This window comes from Hemiscyllium ocellatum, chromosome 6, assembly GCF_020745735.1.
Source record: "Hemiscyllium ocellatum isolate sHemOce1 chromosome 6, sHemOce1.pat.X.cur, whole genome shotgun sequence".
NCBI classification, from domain to species: Eukaryota; Metazoa; Chordata; class Chondrichthyes; order Orectolobiformes; family Hemiscylliidae; genus Hemiscyllium; species Hemiscyllium ocellatum.
Genome location: NC_083406.1, coordinates 93,291,712 through 93,312,542, shown reverse-complemented (window position 1 = coordinate 93,312,542; position 20,831 = coordinate 93,291,712). Strand labels below are relative to the sequence as shown.

General features: G+C 41.8%; 1 protein-coding gene across 1 annotated transcript in view; it reads right to left on the bottom strand.

Moving 5' to 3' along the window:
* Nucleotides 1–20,831, bottom strand: part of nbeaa (neurobeachin a) — an 861,601-nt gene that overhangs the window by 722,818 nt on the left and 117,952 nt on the right. Inside the window, exons 9-10 of the mRNA XM_060826144.1 lie at nt 4,988–5,185; nt 129–262 (exon numbers count right to left, since the gene is read on the bottom strand). Of these exons, the coding sequence (XP_060682127.1) occupies nt 129–262; nt 4,988–5,185 (332 nt within the window). The remainder of the gene's footprint in view (nt 1–128; nt 263–4,987; nt 5,186–20,831) is intronic.

Sequence of the window (20,831 nt, the reverse complement as noted above, 5' to 3'; positions counted from 1 at the left end):
TTATTTAATTGATTCATATTGAAACAATACACTACTTCTTTGAAAGAAGCATGATATTAAGACATTTTCCCAAAACTTTCATTTCAACCTGACACTTTGTACAGACACAAATTTATTCTAGTACTTACCAAACTGTGGTCTCTAACTGGCTGTCATTTGGCTGATGGCAGTCCAACTGTGCAAAAAGTGGGAAAAGAACCTGAATACCACCAACAGAATGGATTGCACTGTGAATCGAGTGAGTCACAATAGCTTTAACATCCTAAAGCAAAGTAGAACACAACAAAAAACATTATTTCTACTAAAACAATGCACCCTACATTTTATTTCTGAGATAATCAAATCTGAAAACATTCTAGCTTACTTGTGCAAAAACAGTGACACAATTACCAGAACATTTTGATGGCACACAAATCTGAGCCATGATACTGAATTTCTGGGAGGAAATCATAAACATTTATAACATGAAATGCAGTTATTCAGCTCATCTTGTGCACACTGGCCAAAAAGCAACTACCCAGCCTACTCTAGTAGTCCAGCTTTTGGGTCATAACCTTGTAAATTACAACACTTCAATTGTGCATCCAAGAACATGTTAGGAGGGATTGTGCATCTAACATCCTTTTAGGCAATGAGCTTCAGATCCATCATTTCTTGGCAAAATAAACACTTGCCCCTCAAAATACCATTAACCTTATTTTTACACTAAAATGCTTGACTGCTGCTTATGGATCCCAACCCTCAACTAAGCAGAATACAGCTTTCCCATATATTCTAACTAGTACATCGTTGACATTAGATTCCTTCCATTTGCAAATGAAATCCATTGGAGATAGGGTAGTTATTGATAGTAAAGCTTTGGCTGAAATGTTAAAGAAACCAATACATGACAGGCAAAGTCTGCCATGAATATCGCATAGAAATAGTTTTCAGGTATTTGTTGTGGGTTGTTGTTTTCAGCATTGCCACCATGCTACCTACACTCAATTTTAAGAACCTGAATTAGGACTCCACTCAGCCATTTCTGTTCCAAAGAAAACAAGCTAGTGTGTCAAATCTTTCATCATAATTTACTTGATAATCATAACCGCTGTATTCAAGTCCATGTCATTGATATATACCTGAAAAAGGAGCCTAGTACCAAGCTGTGTGCAAACAGTCTGGAACAGCCTTGCCGTCACAAAATGCAACCATCAACAACCATTCTTTATTTTTGCCTTGAAGGGAATTTTGGATTTAACCCGCCTCTTTGCCTTGGATCCCATGGGCTTTTAAATTTGTGGCCAGTCTTATTTATGGAACCTAAGCAGAAGCCTTGCTAAGAGTCATTAGACTGTATCAAACGCACTGCTTTCATCAACTCTCCATGGTACATCCTCAAAAAATTCAAAGCTAGTCACATAAAATCTAGGTGGAACAGATTACTTCACTGTGAATCTTCTTCAATAGGGCAAATCAGATCTGAGCGCATGAATGGAGAGCAAATTTACCAAAAGGATTCCCATCAGACATTCTGCACACAGTCAGCCCTGGATTCATTCATTAAGTGATCTGAGGGGAGCAGAGATATCAATGCATGGCGTGCATACAGCAGATATTCCCGAGGGATCGTTCAGTGAAGCTATATGGGCGGAACTGAAAAACGAGGTGGCGGCGATCATTTTGATGGAATTGTACTATAGGCAGGCCCCCCGATAGTCAACAAGAAATTGAGATGCAAATAGAGAGTGAGATTGCAGATAGTTGTAAGAATACTAGGGCTGTAAGAGGTGATTTTAACTTTCCAAATATAGACTGGGCTGCCAAAATGTTCAGGCTTGGATGGGGAGCGATTTGTTAAATGCATTCAGGAAAAACTTCTCAATTAATACACAGATGGCTCTGCTAGAGTGGGGCAAAACTCAAACTCCTCTTGGGAAACAAAGCAGGGCATGTGACTGAGATGTCAGTAGAGATCACTTTGGCACCAGTGATTATAATTCTATTAGTTTTAAAATAGCTATAGAACAGGATAGAGCTGGTCCACATATGAAAGATTTAAAGTGGATGAAGGCCAATTTTCATGGTATTAAACAGGAACTTTCAGAAGTTGATTGGTGGAGGCATTTTTCAGGTAAAGTGAGTTTCCAAAAGCGAGATAGTGTGTGTTCAGGCTAGCATGTTCCTGTTAGTGTGAAGGGCAAGGCTTGCAGGAGTAGGGAACACTGGATGACAAGAGGTTTTGAGGCTTTGGTGAAGAAAAAGGAGGAGGCATCTGTCAAGCACTGGCAGCTGTGACACTTGAGAGGGTGGCAAAGTACACTTAAGAGAATTCAGGAGGGCAAAAAGGGGGTCTGTGGTATCTTGGACAGATAAGGCGAAGGACAATCCAAAGAGATTCTATAAGTATATTATGTGCAAAAGAATAACGAGCGAGAGTCATATAATCAGATGTACAGCATGGAAACAGACCCTTCAATCCAACTCGTCCATGGCGACCAGATATCCCAACCTCATCTCACCCCATTTGCCAGCACTTTAAACCCTTCCTATTCAATTACCCATCCAGATGCCTTTTAAATGCGATAATTGTACTAGCCTCCACCACTTCCATAGATGCAACACCCTCTGTGTGAAAAAGTTGCCCCTTATATCTTTCCCCTCTCACCCTAAATCTATGCCCTTTAGTTCTGGACATCCCCACCCAAAAAAAAACCTTGCCTAGTTATCCTATCCACACCCGTCATGATTTTATAAACCTCTATAAGGTCACCCGCAGCCTCCAAACATCAAAGGAAAATATCCCCAGCCTCTGCCTGTAGCTCAAATCCTCCAATGGCAGCATCCTTGCAAACCTTTTCTCAACCCTTTCAAGTTTCACAGAGAATAGGGCTCCTTAAAGATCAGCGTGGCCATCTGTGTGGAACCACAGGAAATGAACGAGGTACTAATCAAATGTTTTGCATCATTATTTACCGTGAAGAAAGACATGGAAGCCAAGGATTCGGGGAAATAAATAGTGATGTCTTGAAAAGAGTCCGCACATTACAGAAGAGGAGATGCTGGAAGTCTTAAAATGTGTAAAGGTAAATAAATACCAGGAACCTTAATTCAGATAAATGCAAGGTATTGCATTTTGGTAAGACAAAGTAGGGCAGAACTTACACCGTTAATAAAAACCAAAAGAACTGCTGATTCTGGAAGTCAGAAACAAAAGTAGAAATTGCTGCAAGAGCTCAGCAGGTCCGGCAGCTTCTGCAGAGAAAAATCAGAGTTAATGTTTCCGGTCCAGAGTTGAGGAAGGGTCTCTGGAACTGAAATGTTAACTTTGATTTGTCTTCACAGATGCTGCCAGACCTGCTGAGCTTATCCAGAAATTTCAGTTTTTGTTTCTAACACAGTTAATGGTAGTTCCCTGGAAAGTGTTGTTGAACAGAGACACCTAGGAGTGCAGATACATAGTTCATTGAAAGTGGCATCGCAGGCAGATAGGTGGTGAAGGCAGCGTTTAGCATGCTTGTCTCCATCAGTCAGGACAAGAGTTGAGATGTCATGTTACAGCTGAACAAGATATAGGTAAGGCCACATTTGGATTACCCCATACAATTGTGGTCACCCTGGTGTAGGAAGGACATTAAACTAGAAAGGGTGCAAAAAAAGATTTACAAGGATATTACTGAGACTGCAAAGTTATAAGGAGAGGCTGAACACCCCCGCAATTCCTGAGAGCGTAGGAGGCTGAAGGGTGACCTTACAAAATCATGAGGTGCTTAGATAAGGTGAATAGCCAAGGCTTTTTCTCCCTGGGGTAGGGGAGTCCACAGACAGAGGGTATAGGTTTAAAGATGAGAAGGGAAAGATTGAAAAAGGGACCTTAGGGACAATGGTTTCACATAGAGGGTTGTGCGTATGTAGAACGAGCTGCCGGAGGTAAAAGCGGGTGCAGTTACATTTAAGACATTTGGACGAGTGCATGGATTGGTAAGGTTGAGAGGGAAATTGGCCAACACAGGCAAATTTGACTAGCTCAATTTAGGAAATCTGGTCGGCATGGATGAGTTGGGCTGAAGGGCTTGTTTCTGTGCTGTATCTCCCTACGACTCTGGGAAGACACTGAACACTTAAGTAATTTCTTGACAGAGAATTAACAGGACACTGACTGGCAGGTCTAGGTGCTGTACATGAAGTTCACCAACAGCAGTAAATTTCATATGCATATTTGACAAATTATAGGCCATTGTTAATAAAAAATACTAAACACAAATTAATTCTATTTCAAACCACATCAACTTGACTTGCATAAATATGTGGGAGGATAGAAGGGGAATATTGGGGGTCTATCAGTGCTTCTAAGCTGTGCAAAGCATAGAGGCAAGATCAAAATTGGGCCACTTGCAAATGCTTTGCAGGTTGTTACCTGAAAAGCGATACTGTGCTGTTACTAACACACTAGGAACTTGAGATGTTGGACCTCAGTAGAAAGATAATAGAGACAAATGCATAATTTCCCCAGAAAAAAATTTATGGCTTCAATTTACCTGATTATAAATTGACTACTGATAAGTTAAAACTAAGTGTAAAATAATTCTCACAGGCCAATAAACTGGAAAAGTAGCAACAGGAAATTTCCCAATGTAACTGTATTTACATATTTCCGAAGAAAACCAGAAACATTCCAAAACGTGTTAAATTATAAAATAATAGTAGGGAAAGCAAACTTTTTGTGACATGATTTTGAAAATAGCATAACAAAACTCATCACAGTCAAACTCAATAATTAACTTGGAAATCAGCGATCAGTAGAAATCAAATAAAAGCAAAGTACTGTAAATGTCAGAGATCTGAAATAAAAATGAAGTGGAGAACCCAGTAGCTTTGTATTCTGAAGAACAGAATTATTGGCCTTGAAAAATTCATTGTTTTTCTCTCTCCATAGATGCTGCCAGACCAGATTTTCTCTCGCGCGTCGTCTCTCAAAATTACATAAGCATAAGATTTTTATGCTAACCTGCAGCATTAGTGCATGTGGAGAATGTACAAAAATTGAGGGGTTTTCCTTTGGCGATGACTCAAGGCAAAGCTGTGCATCAGTAGCTTTGGCATTATATGTAAAGGCAATACTACTAGCCAGCTTCCCATCATACAAAACTTGTTTATGATGTTCTGCAAGGTGGATGTCACTCTCCGATTTGAACTTAAAGGTACTCTGAAAGATAATACATTAATTTATTTTTTTCCAAAACTTAAAATATTTTGCAATATTAACAAAATATTCCTGTAAATGTTACATAATTGTATAAAATTTTCAGAAATCACATCTAGTAAAACTTGATATTAGAATCATAACAAATAATATGCATGCAAATTGTTTAAGCAATATTTCTTCCAAATGAAAACAAGTCAGTTATGCACCTATTCTTTACAAATGGAGCAATTACAGCATTCAAGAATTATTCATAGCATTATTTCTATATACTGTATAAAAACATACCATACAATCTTACAATCTATATTGTTTCCTTGAAAAACGTAAAACAAATTCAATTTCTAACAATGAATTTTTGGTCTGGTATAGTTATTAATATTTTTGTGTGGCAACGATTAAGTTATCTTCTTGCTTCAGTGTTCAGTGGCTATTAATATTAACAACCATGAAATCAGTTGATAGTTGGCTGTGATGAACGTGTACTGAAGTTCATTCCATCAATACATATTAGTTTGAATTTATATCTGAAGAACGAAACTTGCTTACCAACTTTTTCCTTCAGCTTTTTGCTAAAAAGAACTCCTTAATGACAACAAATCCGATCATTCTAGAACATCCATACATGATCCATTTTTACCATACTCCACACAAAATGCTGAAAACCAATCACAACTTTGCTGTCACAAACGTTTTTAAAAGGAGCAACACATGCTCGCTGACAACCTAATATTTTCAAGGATAAATTAATAAAAAGTTCTTTGCTATTTAATAATTGTTTCTGGTGCTCTATTTGTTCCAATTCTTATCTACGCTTCTCATACAATTCGTTTTTCAGTCTGCAACTCTCCTCCACCCCCTCCAACTCTTGGTGCTCTTTCAAAATGTATATTTGCTTCAGTTTTCGTTCACATTCCTTGATTGGTTGACTTAAATATTGTTTTGGCTACTTTAAAGTAGGAGGAATAGATTTGGAGCTTCTGCCCTCACCAGTACTGGCAGGTCCAGAAGCCATTATGACAGGAGCAAAAAAGAAAAACAACCGTCAGCCCACGAGTTGGGATTTGCCAGGAAGGAGGAGGATTAACATTCATACATGAGGGAAGGAAAAATAATCAGAGAAATTATGAGTGAGGAGCACATGGCCTGGAGTTGAGGATGTGATGTATGTCAAGGCTGAGCCAACAACCTGAATGGGAGTAAACAGGGCCAATGGACACGACAGGAAGAAAGCAAACAACCAAGAACTAGGATGTGGTAAATTTGGGTGGCTTGGAGTTGCATGGCAGAAAGTTGATAGATAAGCTTAGTAATCATTTTAAATAAGTCTTCCATGGAGAAAAATAAAATCTTTCAGCCCAGTGAATTACAGGACACATCAGAGCACACATCATCTCGAGAACCCTATATTAAACTGTCTTTGCTCCTGCCAGTGTTGTCCTAACAGGGCTGAGAAAAAGGGAGAAAACAAAAACATGATTGGCCATCAATAATGATTGTTTCAAATATAAAATATGCATTTTTGATCAAATTCACATATTTACTGTTGATTAAAATTATTGTCAGTGGTGGTTCAGTTGGTGGCTCTTGTTCGAGTCATGAAGAACCACTCCATGGCTTGTTCATAAGCATAAGCATGACATTTCAAATTTATGCAGCTGCTTTATGTTATCAATTAAACATCCCAAAGGCTGATTGCATGCATAGAATGAGACATTTTCTCTATTACGACCATCTCTTGCAGGCATCAGAAGAGAGTAACATAAGTAACATAACAGATGGCACGCACTGCATAATAACACTTTCGAGCAGTAATGAAGTAGTGCTGTGCCATCAGTGGTACTGTCTTTTAGATTCAACATTAAACCAAGACCCCATCTGCTTGCTTGGGTTTCCGATGGCAACACTTCAAGAGGGGCCAGTACTACTCTCTCCAGGGTCCTGGCCAATATTTATCCCTCAATAAACATTACAAAAACAATTATCTGGTCATTACCATAATACTATTTGTAGGAAGCTGGTGCGCGCAAATTAGCTGCCGCATTTCCTACATTACTGCAATGACTACACTACAAAAGTACTTTACTGGTTGTAAAATACTTTGAGACATATAGTTGTCATGAAAGACATTCTATAAATGTAAGTGCTTTCATTTTTAAACACAGGGATGTTAACATGTTAAAGAGGGAATGAGGCTAAAACATAGAATCAGAACTACAGAATCATACATGCAGGATAGAAGCTGCAAATCGGAAGAGCAGAGAAAGAGAATCTAAACTCAGAGTCAAATATTAATATGTATTAAGTTATACCTATTAAATGAATAAACTTCTATTTGCATTATTCACTGAAAATGTCAGAAAATCTGGACAATTTACAAAACTTAAATTACAAAAAAATTTCATCTTCATTTAGCAATTTCTTGCACTCCATTTTTAAAAAGTCTCCTTTCCTTAACGTGTTTCTACCTAATGAGGTCATTTTTTTCACTCTGCAACTTTGCTATTTTTAAAATTACCTCAAGTGAGCTTTTTGGTACTTCCATTCAAATTGTCTTTTCTCATTCTGAGCTTGAAGTGCTAGCTCACAACAAAAACTATTTTAAACTGGGTTAAAGATAGCTGATATGGGAATGGGAGAAAGAACACAGTTGGAGTTAACAATCAGCAGGGGAAGGATGCAATTGGATAAAACATGAAAGGACAATCTAATGAACTGAGATTAGCAGTAGGAACAAAGACTTCAAAGCAAATGTAGAAACAGAACTAGAGAATTAGTAGTGGACATCTTCAACCTCTCTCTTCAGCAGGCCACTGTCCCTGCCTGTTTCAAGAGGGCCAACATCATCCTTGTGCATAAGGCAGCTCATGCAGCATGTCTCAATGACTATCGCCCAATGGCCTAAACTTCTGTGGTCACGAAGTGCTTTGAAAAGCTGGTCATAGCATTAATCAATTCCAGCCTCCCCTCTACTTTTGACCCACTCCAATTTGCCTATCGGGCCAACAGATCCACATCAGATGCCATATCACTTACCCTTTACTCCTCCCTAGAACATCTTGACACCAAGAACAGCTACATAAGAATCCTACTCATTGAAGGCTGAACTGTAGTCAACACCATTATCCTCTCAAGACTGATTACTAAACTTCGTGATCTCGGACTAAGCCCCACTGTCTACAACTGGATCCTCAGTTTTCTGACCCACAGCCAACAATCAGTGAAGTTTGGGGACAATATTTCATTCTCACTAACACTCAACATTGGAGTCCCCCAGGGGTGCGTACTCAGCCCCCTACTGTACTCACTGTAGACCCATGACTGCGTTGCCAAATACCAGACTAATGCCATTTACAAGTTCGCTGATGACATCACCATAGTCAGTCGAATCTCAGATGGCAAAAAAAAAAACAGGCTACAGGTGGGAGGCGGAAGACCTGGAAAAATGGTGCACTAGAACAACCTAGCTCTCACTGCCAGCAAAACCAAGGAACTCATTATAAACTTTCGGAAGGATGTTACTCATGCCCCCCTACACATTAATAACATAGAGGTGGAATAGGTGGAGAGTGTCAAGCTCTTGGGAGTGGTCATCCACAAGTTTTCTTGGACTCTTCCTGAGGAAACAAAGGCCCAACAAAGACTCTTCTTCCTCAGGCAGCTGAGGAAATTTGACATGACGGCGAATACCCTTGCCAACTTTAATAAGTGCGCCATTCTGTCTGGATGTATCACTAACTGGTTTGGCAACTGTATCATTGAAGACCGGAGACAGTTACAGAGAGTGGTGAACTTGGCCCAGACAATCACAATGGTCAGTTTCCCATCTATAGAATACATCTACCAGGCCCACTGTAAAGGAAAAGCCGCCAGCATTCTCAAAGATCCATCCCACCCTGGCAATGTTTTTCTACAACCTCTACCACTGGGGAGAAGGTACAGAAGCCTGAACACATGCACTGGCAGTTTTGAAACTGTTTCTATCCTATTGTTGTTAGAATACAGAATAGACTCACAAACTCTTAACATTTGCCTGTACCTGTGTTTTTGTTTTTGCCATTGTTTATCTATGATTTACTTATCTACGCTACTTAACTCTGTGATCTGCCTGCATTGCTCGCAAGATGGTGTCTCAGTACACATGACGATCAATTCAATTCAATTCAAATCTTGGAACAAATCAGGAGATCGGTCATATACATATTCAAATTCAGAGAAGTCAAAACAGATTGGGAGTGATAGCCCAGGAAGAGGAATAAAACATCAGAAAAGGAGCATAAGCTTCCCAAAAGGAATAAGATAGGTGAGGCAAAGTTTACAGAACAAGTTATCAGCAAGTCGTAAACAAATTTATGAATTTAAGTTTTGAGCACAGATGGGTGACAGTGAGGGCGACTGGGAGGAAGCAGCCAGTGCAGGGACTCCCTGCAGCCGTTCCCTTCAATAACAAGTATATCGTTTTGGATACTTGTGGGGGGGGGGGGGGGGGACTTACCAGGGGTAAGCAATGGGGTTCAGGCCTCTGGCACGGAGCCTATCCCCGTTGCTCAGAAGGGAAGGGAGGAGAAGAGCAGAGCAATGGTCCTTGGAGACTCAATAGTTCGGGGGACAGATAGGCGGTTTTGTGAGGGCGAGAGACTCACATTTGGTATGTTGCCTCCCAGGTGCAAGGGTACGTGACATCTCTGATCGTGTTTTCCGAGTCCTTAAGGGGGAGGGGGAGCAGCCCGAAGTCGTGGTCCACATTGGCACCAACGACATAGGTAGGAAGAGAGGTGAGGATGTTAGGCAGGCTTTCAGGGAGCTAGGTTGGAAATTCAGAGTTAGAACAAACAGAGTTGTTATGTCTGGTTTGTTACCCGTGCCACGTGATAGAGTCGAGGAATAGGAGAGAGCAGTTAAATGCGTGGCTACTGGGATGGTGCAGGAGGGAGGGATTCCAGTTTCTGGATAACTGGGGTTCTTTCTGGGGAAGGTGGGACCTCTATAAACAGGGCGGTCTACACCTCAACCTGAGGGGCACCAGTATCCTTGGGGGAAGGTTTGCTAGTGTTCTTTCGGGGGGTTTAAACTAACTCCGCAGGGGCATGGGAACCTAGACTGTAGCTTTAGGGTGCAGGACCTGGAGTGTAGGGAGCTTAGAAACATGGCAACAATCTCGAAGGAGGGTGCCTGTAAACAGGAAGGTGGCTTGAAGTGTGTATACTTCAATGCAAGAAGTATACGAAAGTAGGTGAACTTGCAACGTGGGTTAGTACCTGGGAGTTCGATGTTGTGGCTATTATGGAGACATGGGTAGAACAGGGACAGATTGGTTGTTGCAGGTTTCAGGGTTTAAATGTTTTAGTAGGGTCAGAGGTGGGGGTAAAAGAGAGGAAGGTGTGGCATTGCTTGTCAGAGATAGTATTACAGCAGTGGAAAGGACGATGGATGAAGACTCGCCATCTGAGGTAGTTTGGGCTGAGCTTAGAAATAGGAAAGGTGAGGTCACCCTGTTAGGAGTTTTCTACAGGCCTCCTAATAGTCCTAGAGACGTAGAAGAAAGGATTGTGAGGATGATTCAGGAGAAGAGTGAAAGTAATAGGGTGGTTGTTATGGGGGACTTTAACTTCCCAGATATTGACTGGGGAAGCTATAGCTCGAGTACGTTAGATGGGTCGGTGTTTGTCCAATGTGTGCGAGAGGGTTTTCTGACACAATATGTAGACAGGCCAACAAGAGGTGAGGCCATACTGGATTTGGTTCTGGGTAACGAACCAGGCCAGGTGTTAGAATTGGAGGTAGGTGAGCACTTTGGGGACAGTGACCACAATTCGGTGACTTTTACTTTAGAGATAGAGAGGGATAAGTGTGCACTTTAGGGCAAGAGTTATAGGTGGGGGCAGGGAAATTATGATGCGGTGAGGCATGACGTAGGATGTGTGGCTTGGAAAAGTAGGCTTCAAGGGAAGAGTGTAATCGATACGTGGAGCTTGTTCAAGGAGCAACTATTGAGTGTCCTTGATAAGTATGTACCTGTCAGGCAGGGAGGAAAGGGTCGTGTGAGGGAGCCGTGGTTGAATAAGGAATTGGAATCCCTTGTTAACGGGAAGAGGCCGGCCGATGTAAAGATGAGGCATGAAGGTTCAATTGGAGCAACTGAGAGTTATAAGGTAGCCAGGAAGGATCTAAAGAGAGAGCTAAGAGCAGCAAGGAGGGGACATGAAAAGTCCTTGGTTGGTCGGATTAGGGAAAACCCAAAGGCTTTCTATAGGTATGTCAGGAATAAAAGAATGACTAGGGTAGGAATAGGTCCAGTCAAGGATAATAGTGGGAAGTTACATGTGGAAGCTGAAGAAATTGGGGAGACACTGAATGAATACTTTTCGTCAGTATTAACTCAGGAACAGGACATTGTTTTCCATGTGAATATTGAGTCACAATTAATTAGAATGGATGGCTTTGCGATATGTAGGGAAGAGGTGTTGGAAATTCTAGAAAGGATGAATATAGATAAGTCCCCTGGGCCTGATGGCATTTATCCTAGCATTCTCTGGGAAGCAAGGGAGGAGATTGCAGAGCCATTGGCCTTGATTTTTATGTCCTCGTTGTGTACAGGAATAGTGCCAGAAGACTGGAGGATAGCAAATGTGGTTCCCTTGTTCAAGGAGGGGAGTAGGGATAACGCTAGTAACTATAGGCCGGTGAGTCTCACTTCTGTTATGGGCAAAGTCTTAGAGAGAATTGTAAGGGATACGATTTATGAACATCTGGATAGGAATAATGTGATCAAGGTTAGTCAGCAGTTTGTGCCTCACAAACCTTATTGAATTCTTTGAGAAGGTGACTAAGGAAGTGGACAAGGGTAAAGCAGTAGATGTCGTGTATATGGATTTTAGTAAGGCTTTTGATAAGGTTCCCCATGGTAGGATACTGCAAAAAATACGGAGGTATGGCATTGAGGGCGAGTTGGAGGTTTGGATTAGGAATTGGCTGGCTGGAAGACGACAGAGGGTAGTAGTTGATGGTAAAGGTTCATCTTGGAGTGCAGTTACCAGCGGTGTTCCGCAAGGATCTGTTTTGGGACCATTGCTGTTTGTCATTTTTATAAATGACCTGGAGGAGGGGCTAGAAGGTTGGGTGAGCAAGTTTGCGGATGATACGAAAATCGATGGAGTTGCTGACAGTGAGGAAGGATGTGGCAGGTTACAGCGGGATATAGATAAGCTGCAGAGCTGGGCAGAAAGGTGGCAAATGGAGTTCAATGTAGCTAAGTGTGAAGTGATACACTTTGGTAAGAGTAACAAGATAGAAGAGTACTGGGCTAAGGGTCGAATTCTTGGTAGTGTGGATGAGAAGAGGGATCTTGGTGTCCATGTACAGATCTCTGAAAGTTGCCACCCAGGTCAATAGTGCTGTGAAGAAGGCATATGGCGTACTGGCTTTTATTGGTAGAGGAATTGAGTTCTGGAGTCCTGAGGTCATGTTGCAGTTGTATAAGACTCTGGTTCGGCCGCATCTGGAGTATTGTGTGCAGTTTTGGTCGCCATACTATAGGAAGGATGTGGAGGCACTGGAACGGGTGCAGAGGAGGTTTACCAGGATGTTGTCTGATAGGGTAGGAGGATCATATGAGGAAAGGCTGAGGCATTTGGGGCTGTTTTTGTTGGAGAAAAGAAGGTTTAGGGGTGACTAGATAGAGGTGTACAAGATGATTAGGGGTTTAGATAGGGTTGACCATGAGAACCTTTTTCCACGTATGGAGTCGGCTATTACGAGGGGGCATAGCTTTAAATTAAGAGGTGGTAGGTATAGGACTGATATTAGGGGTAGATTCTTTACTCAGCGAGTCGTGAGTTCATGGAATGCCCTGCCAGTAACAGTGGTGGACTCTCCCTCTTTATGGGCATTTAAACGGGCATTGGATAGGCACATGGAGGAAAGTGGGCTAGTGTAGGTTAGGTGGACTTGGATCGGTGCAACACCAAGGGCCGAAGGGCCTGTACTGCGCTGTATTTTTCTATGTTCTAATGTAGACGTGTATACTTAAGAGGGAAATCAGGAGGGCAAAAAGGGGACATGAGATAGCTTTGGCAAATAGAATTAAGGAGAATCCAGAGTTTTTACAAATATATTAAAGGACAAAAGGGTAACAAGGGAGAGAATAGGACCCTTCAAAGATCAGCAAGGCGGCCTTTGTGTGAAGCCACAGAAAATGGGGGAGATACTAAATGAGTATTTTGCATCAGTATTTACTGTGGAAAAGGATATGGAAGATATACACTGTAGGAAATTGCAAAATGTCCATATTACAGAGGAGAAAGTGCTGGATGTCTTGAAATGGGTAAAGGCGGATAAATCCCCAGGATTTGTGAAGGTTTGTAGCTCAGGTTGAAGTTTAGGGTGTAGGTTTGCTCGCTGAGCTCCAGGTTTGATATTCAGATGTTTCATTACCTGGCTAGGTAACATCATCAGTGGCGACCTCCAAATGAAGCGAAGCTGTTGTCTCCTGCTTTCTATTTATAGATTTGTCCTGGATGGGGTTCCTGGGTTTGTGATTATGTCATTTCCTGTTCGTTTTCTGAGGGGTTGATAGATGGTATCTAGATCTGTGTGTTTGTTTATGGCATTGTGGTTGGAGTGCCAGGTCTCTAGGAATTCTCTGGCATGTCTTTGCTTGGCCTGTCCCAGGATAGATGTGTTATCCCAGTCGAAATGGTGGTTTTTTTCATCCGTGTGTAGGGCTACGAGGGAGAGAGGGTCGTGTCTTTTTGTGGCTAACTGGTGTTCGTGGCTAACTTTCTTCCTGTTTGTGGCAGTCCTTGCACGGAATTTTGTAGGTGACGTTGGTTTTGTCCATAGGATGTACTGGGTATTTTAAGTTTGTTAATTTTTGTTTGAGAGTGTTGGTGGGTTTGTGTGCTACTAGGATTCCGAGAGGTCTTAGTAGTCTGGCTGTCATTTTTGAAACTTCTTTGATGTATGGTAAGGTGGTTAGGGTTTCTGGCTGAGTTTGGTCTGCTTGTCGTTGTTTATTCTTGAGGAATCTGCGCACTGTATTTTTTGAGTATCCGTTCTTTTTCAATATGTGGTGGTTCTCCGCTGTTTTCCGAAGTTTGTCTGTGCTGCAGTGTGTGGTGACTCATTGGAATAGTGTTCGGATACAGCTTCGTTTGTGTGTTTGGATGGTTGCTGGTGTATTTAGTATTTGGTCAGTGTTTGTCGGTTTTCTGTATATGCAGGTTTGTAGTTTGTGAGGGTGTTGTTGATGATGTTAAATATCTCTTCTATCTTGTTTCGTTTTGGGATGACGAAGGTGTCATCTACATAGCGGACCCAGATTTTTTTTTTGGTTAAATGTTGGTAGGGCTGTTTGTTCTAGTCTTTGCATTACCGCTTCTGCTATGAATCCAAATAACTGAGATCCCATGGGTGTGCCGTTGGTTTGTTGGTAGATTACGTTGTTGAAGGTGAAGTGGGTGGTAAGGCACAAGTCCATTAGCTTCATGATGTTTTTGTTGGTAATGTGATTGATGCTTGTCTGGTGTGTGTAATGGTCGCTTCTAAAAGTGAGGTAAGTGTTTCCTTTGCCAAGTCGATGTTAATGGAGGTGAACAGTGCTGTTACGTCGAATGAGACCACGGTTTTGTCTTCCTCTATATTGGTGTTTTTGACGATTTTTAGGAATTCCTGGGTGGAGTGAATGGAGTGCTGTGACTCTTCTACTAGGTATTTCAGTCTTGCGTCGAGTTCTTTGGCCAGTCTGCCAGTTGGTGTTCCAGGTAGTGAGACTATGGGCCTGAGGGGGGCTCCTGGTTTATGGATTTTTGGTAGTCTGTAGAATCGTGGGTGTTGGTCCCGTCTGGTTTCAATTTCTGGAATTCCGTCTTGTTTAATTGTCTGGAACTGTGTAATTTTCTCAGGAGATATGTAATTTTGTTTCTTCCATCAACATCGACCTGGCAAAGGAAACACTTACCCCACTTTTAGAAGAGACGATTACACACACCCCAACCACCAATCACATTACCCAATGAAAACATCATGAAGCTAATGGACCTGTGCCTCACCACCCACTTCACCTTCAACAACATAATCTACTAACAAACCAACTGCACACCCATGGGATCTCCGTTATCAGGATTCATAGCAGAAGCGGTAATGCAAAGACGAGAACAAACAGCCCTACCAACCATCAAACCAAAAAAAATATGGGTCCGCTATGTAGGATGACACCTCTGTCATCACAAAACAAAACAAGATAGAAGAGACATTTAACATTATCAACAACACCCGCACAGGCATAAAGTTCACCAAGGAGGAAGAAACCGACAACAAACTCGCATTCCTGGACGTCACAGTCGAAACAAAGGACAACGGAGAACTACAAATCTGCATATATATAAAACCAATAAACACTGACCAAATACTTAACTACACCAGCAACCATCCAAACACACACAAACGAAGCTGTATCAGAACACTATTCCAACGAGCCACCACACAACACTGCTGCACAGACGAATTTTGGAAAACAGAGGAGAACCACCCATGTATTCAAGAAGAACGGATACTCAAAAAAATAGAGCGCGCAGATTCAAGAACAAACCACAACAAGCAGACCAAACACAGCCAGAAACCCTAACCACCTTACCATACATCAAAGAAGTTTCAGAAATGACAGCCAGACTACTAAGACCTCTCGGAATCCTAGTAGCACACAAACCCACCAACACTCTCAAACAGAAACTAACAAACTTAAAAGACCCAGTACATCCTATGGACAAAACCAACGTCATCTACAAAATTCCATGCAAGGACTGCCACAAACACTATGGAGGGCAAACAGGAAAAAAGTTAGCCACCAGGATACACGAACACCAGTTAGCCACAAAAAGGCACGACCCTCTCTCCCTCGTAGCCCTGCACACGGATGAAAAAAACTACCATTTCGACTGGGACAACACATCTATCCTGGGAGGCCAAGCAAAGACATGCCAGAGAATTCCTAGAGGCCTGGCATTCCAACCACAACGCCATAAACAAACACACAGATCTAGATACCATCTATCAACCCCTCAGAAAACGAACAGGAAATGACATCACCAGGAACCCCATCCAGGACAAACATATAAATAGAAAGCAGGAGACAACAGTTTTGCTTCATTTGGAGGTGGCCACTGATGATGTTACCTAACCAGGTAATGAAACGTCTGGATATCAAACCTGGAGCTCAGCAAGCAAACCTACACCCTAAATCCCCAGGACCTGATCAGGTGTACCCTAGAACTCTGGGGGAAGCTACAGAAGTAATTGCTGGGCCTCTTGCAGAGATATTTCTATCATAGATCGTCACAGGCAAGGTGACGGAAGATGGGAGGTTGGCTAACGTGGTGCCACTGTTTAAGAATGGTGGTAAGGAAAAGCCAGGGAACAATAGACCAGTGAGATTGATGTCGGCGGTGGGCAAGTTGTTGGAGGGAATCTGGAGGGACAGGATGTACATGTATTTGGAAAGATAAGGACTGATTAGCGATAATCAACATGGCTTTCTGCATGGGAAATCATGTCTCACAAACTTGATTGAGTTTTTTTGAGGAAGCAACAAAGAGGATTGATAAGGGCAGAGCAATAGATGTGATCTATATGGACTTCAGTAAGGCATTCGACAAGGTTCACCATGGGAGACTGATTAGCAAGGTTAGATCTCATGGAATAACGGGAGAACTAGCCATTTGGATACAGAACTGGCTCAAAGGTAGAAGACAGAAGGTGGTGGTGGAGGGTTCTTTTACAAACTGGAGGCCTGTGACCAGTGGAGTGCCACAAGGATCAGTGCTGGATCCACTACTTTTTGTCATTGACATAAATGATTTAGATGCGAGCATAAGAGGTACAGTTTGTAAGTTTGCAGATGACACCAAAATTGGAGGTGTAGTGGACAGCGAAGAGGGTTACCTCAGGTTACAACAGAATCTTGACCAGATGGGCCAATGAGCTGAGAAGTGGCAGATGGAGTTTAATTCAGATAAATGTGAGGTGCTGCATTTTGGGAAAGCAAATCTTAGCAGGGTTTATACACTTAATGGGAAGGCACTGTGGAGTGTTGTTGAACAAAGAAACCTTGGAGTGCAGGTTTACAGTTCCTTGAAAGTGGAGTCGCAGGTAGATAGGGTAATGAAGGCGGCATTTGGTATGCTTTCCTTTATTGGTCAGAGTATTGTGTAGAGGAGTTGGGAGCTGAAAATGTATGGCTGGAAAAGCACAGCACGTCAGGCAGCATCCAAGGAGCAGGAGAATCGACGTTTCGGGCATGAGCCCTTCTTCAGGAATCCTGAAGAAGGGCTCATGCCCGAAACGTCGATTCTCTGCTCCTTGGATGATGCCTTATATGCTGTGCTTTTCCAGCAACACATTTTCAGCTCTGATCTCCAGCATCTGCAGTCCTCACTTTCTCCTACAGGAGTTGGGAGGTCATGTTGCGGCTGTACAGGACATGGGTTAGGCCACTGTTGGAATATTGCGTGCAATTCTGGTCTCCTTCCTATCGGAAAGATGTTGTGAAACTTGAAAGGGTTCAGAAAAGAATTACAAGGATGTTGGAGGATTTGAGCTACAGGGAGAGGCTAAACAGGCTGCGGCTGTTTTCTCTGGAGCGTCAGAGGCTGAGGGGTGCCCTTATAGAGGTTTACTAAATTATGAGGGGCATGGATAGGGTAAATAGGCAAACTTTTTTCCCTGGGGTCAGGGAGTCCAGAACTAGAGGACATAGATTTAGAGCGAGAGGGAAAGATATAAAAGAGACCTACGGGGCAACTTTTTCACGCAGAGGGTGGTACAGGTATGGAATGAGCTGCCAGAGGAAGTGGTGGAGGCTGGTACAACTGCAACATTTAAGAGGCATTTGGATGGGTATATGAATAGGAAGTGTTTGGAGGGATAGGGGCTGGGTGCTGGCAGGTGGGACTAGATTGGGTTGGGATATCTGGTCGGCATGGATGGACTGGACTGAAGGGTCTATTTCTGTGGTGTCTATGGCTCTATGACTCTTTGAAGCAATCCATATCTAAATTCAACAAGAACTGGATCGAAACCAGAGAACTCCCCCTCCCCCCCGTCAGAGTATGGCAAAAGAGATTCAGTAGACTGACAAGGAGTTGCTCAATTATAAGCTGAAAAATGTGTTGCTGGAAAAGCACAGCAGGTCAGGCAGCATCCAAGGAGCAAGAGAATCGACGTTTCGGGCATAAGCTCTTCTTCAGATTGCTGCCTGACCTGCTGCGTTTTTCCAGCAACACATTTTTCAGCTCTGATCTCCAGTATCTGCAGTCCTCACTGTCTCATTGCTCATTTATAAGTTGACGTGCCACAGGAAATCAGTGGTGTACCACAGTGTATATGTACATACTGAGATGATCAATGAGATAATGAGGGTGGGGGGAACATAGTTTGCTGTAATTATGGTCCCTTAAAGAATAGGTTACTCTTACGAATCACCTGGGGTTGATAAAATGATCACATGATCAGGTTGTCTAGGGATTGAACAATAACTGTTAGACAGGTCAACACAAGAACTAAAGAGGTGTGAACAAGAACATGAGACATGACGTGTGAGGAGGTGCATGTATGAGAGTGTGCGCACCTCACATTTATCTAAATTAAACTCCATCTAATCAAGATCCCATTGTACTCAGAGGTGACCTTCTTGACTGTCCACTACACCACCAGTTTTGGTATCACCTGCAAGCTTACTAACTATGCCTCCTATGTTCACATCCAAATCATTTATACAAATAATGAAAAGCAGTGTACCCAGCACTGGTCACAGGCCTCCAGTCTGAAAAGCAACCCCCCGCAACAAGCCTTTGTCTTCTACCTTCAAACCAGTTCTGTATCCAAATAGCTAGTTCTTCCTGTATTCCATGCGATCTAACTTTGTTAACCAGACTACCTTTATTAGGACATCTCTGAGTAAAGAGTCAACAACATTTTGGATCTCAAGTTGCATGTAGATTAGATCAGGTCAGGATGGCAGATAATCTTCCCTCGGGCATATTAGTGAACCAGATATTTTTTAGTGACTGAAAATAATTAGATGGCTACTTGTTATAATAGCATAAATCAGCCTATCACTTTTAATTCCAGATTTTATTGAATTCAAATTTCACATCTGGAATGAGAGCTTCAAACCAAATGTACCCACATGAGTGGGGTCTCTGGATTAATACTATACTACCGCCTCCATTGAAAGCAATAGTTGCAGCAATAATAGATGGTCCGGTCACACATTTCCAAAATTCCCTGTATCCGAGAATGGCTTCAGCACCCACAGGTCAGCAAATGTAACACTGCTATTCAGGAAATGAGGGAGAGAGAAAACAGGGAACTTCAAATCAGAGTGATAGCCATTGTTGAGAAAATGTTGCAACTGTTTATTATCAAAGTCGTAATAGTGCATTACAAAATCAAACGATAACCAGACACAGTCAATAGTTTTACCAAAGGAAAAACATGTTTGACCAATCTGTCAGAGTTTATGAAAATTTAACTACAAAGATAAATAAACAGGAATAAGATGTAGTATACAAAGGTACTTGATATGGTGTTACACAAAAGGTTCGTACACGAGTGGGGTTCATGGAGTAGGAAGCAATATACTGGTATGGAGTGAAGATTAATTAACAGACAGGAAGTAGAAGATTGAGATAAATATGGCATTTTCAATTTGGCAACCTGTAACTAGTGAAGTGATTTAAAAATTTGTCATGGGGCCTCAGCTATGTCTAGCCTGTGTTAATGACCTAAATGAAGAGACGGAGTAATATATCCAATTCACTGATGACATAAAACTCATGATAATACAAAGCGTATGCTTTGCAGATATTGCAGTACTCATACAACTCTTGCAAGTGACCATTTAAGTGATAGACTGGAAATTTTGATGAGTTCTTTAGGAGCTGATCCAAGTGTTATGTTATCATTAGATTGTTCAACATATCTTGTTATCTCTGCATATTTACAAGTAGGGTTGATTTTCCCTTCTGTAGGCTGACGATTCATGCCAAAATGATGTTTTCCTTGCTTCAACTAATATTGGCTGCCTTAATGTACATTAATGTGTTGGTTGTCTCGTCTTTGTCTTCTCATATTGTCACTATGATGCAATTATTCATAAAGATATCTTTGGAATCATAACAGATTTGAAAAGCTCATTTGGCAAGTTAACAGTTAATTAGGCCCTGTCCTATACTTCACCAAATCTAGAATACCTCTGACATTGATGTAGCTCAGAGTAGACTAAGAATTGAACCCAATACCTTCCACAGCAACTCAATGAATAACCTATTGAATCAATTGGGAAGCTGTATTCACTATTTTAAATATGAGGGACACAACTGTTTAGCTCATCAACAGAACCTTGAACTTTATAGCGAATTAAAGTATCTTACATAAACCATGCAGCTTGAGGTGAGAATTGCAATTCTCTATGTGCTAAAACATTGTATTGGGTGATAGTGCATATCTCAATTAAACCAGGTAACTTTTAAAAAACATAAGAAACAAGTGTGGGAGACAATCAAAAGGCTCCTCGAGCCTGCTGCACTGTGCTGTCTGATTAAAGCTGATTCATTGCACATTCTATCTGCTCTCCATATGCCTTTATTCCCTG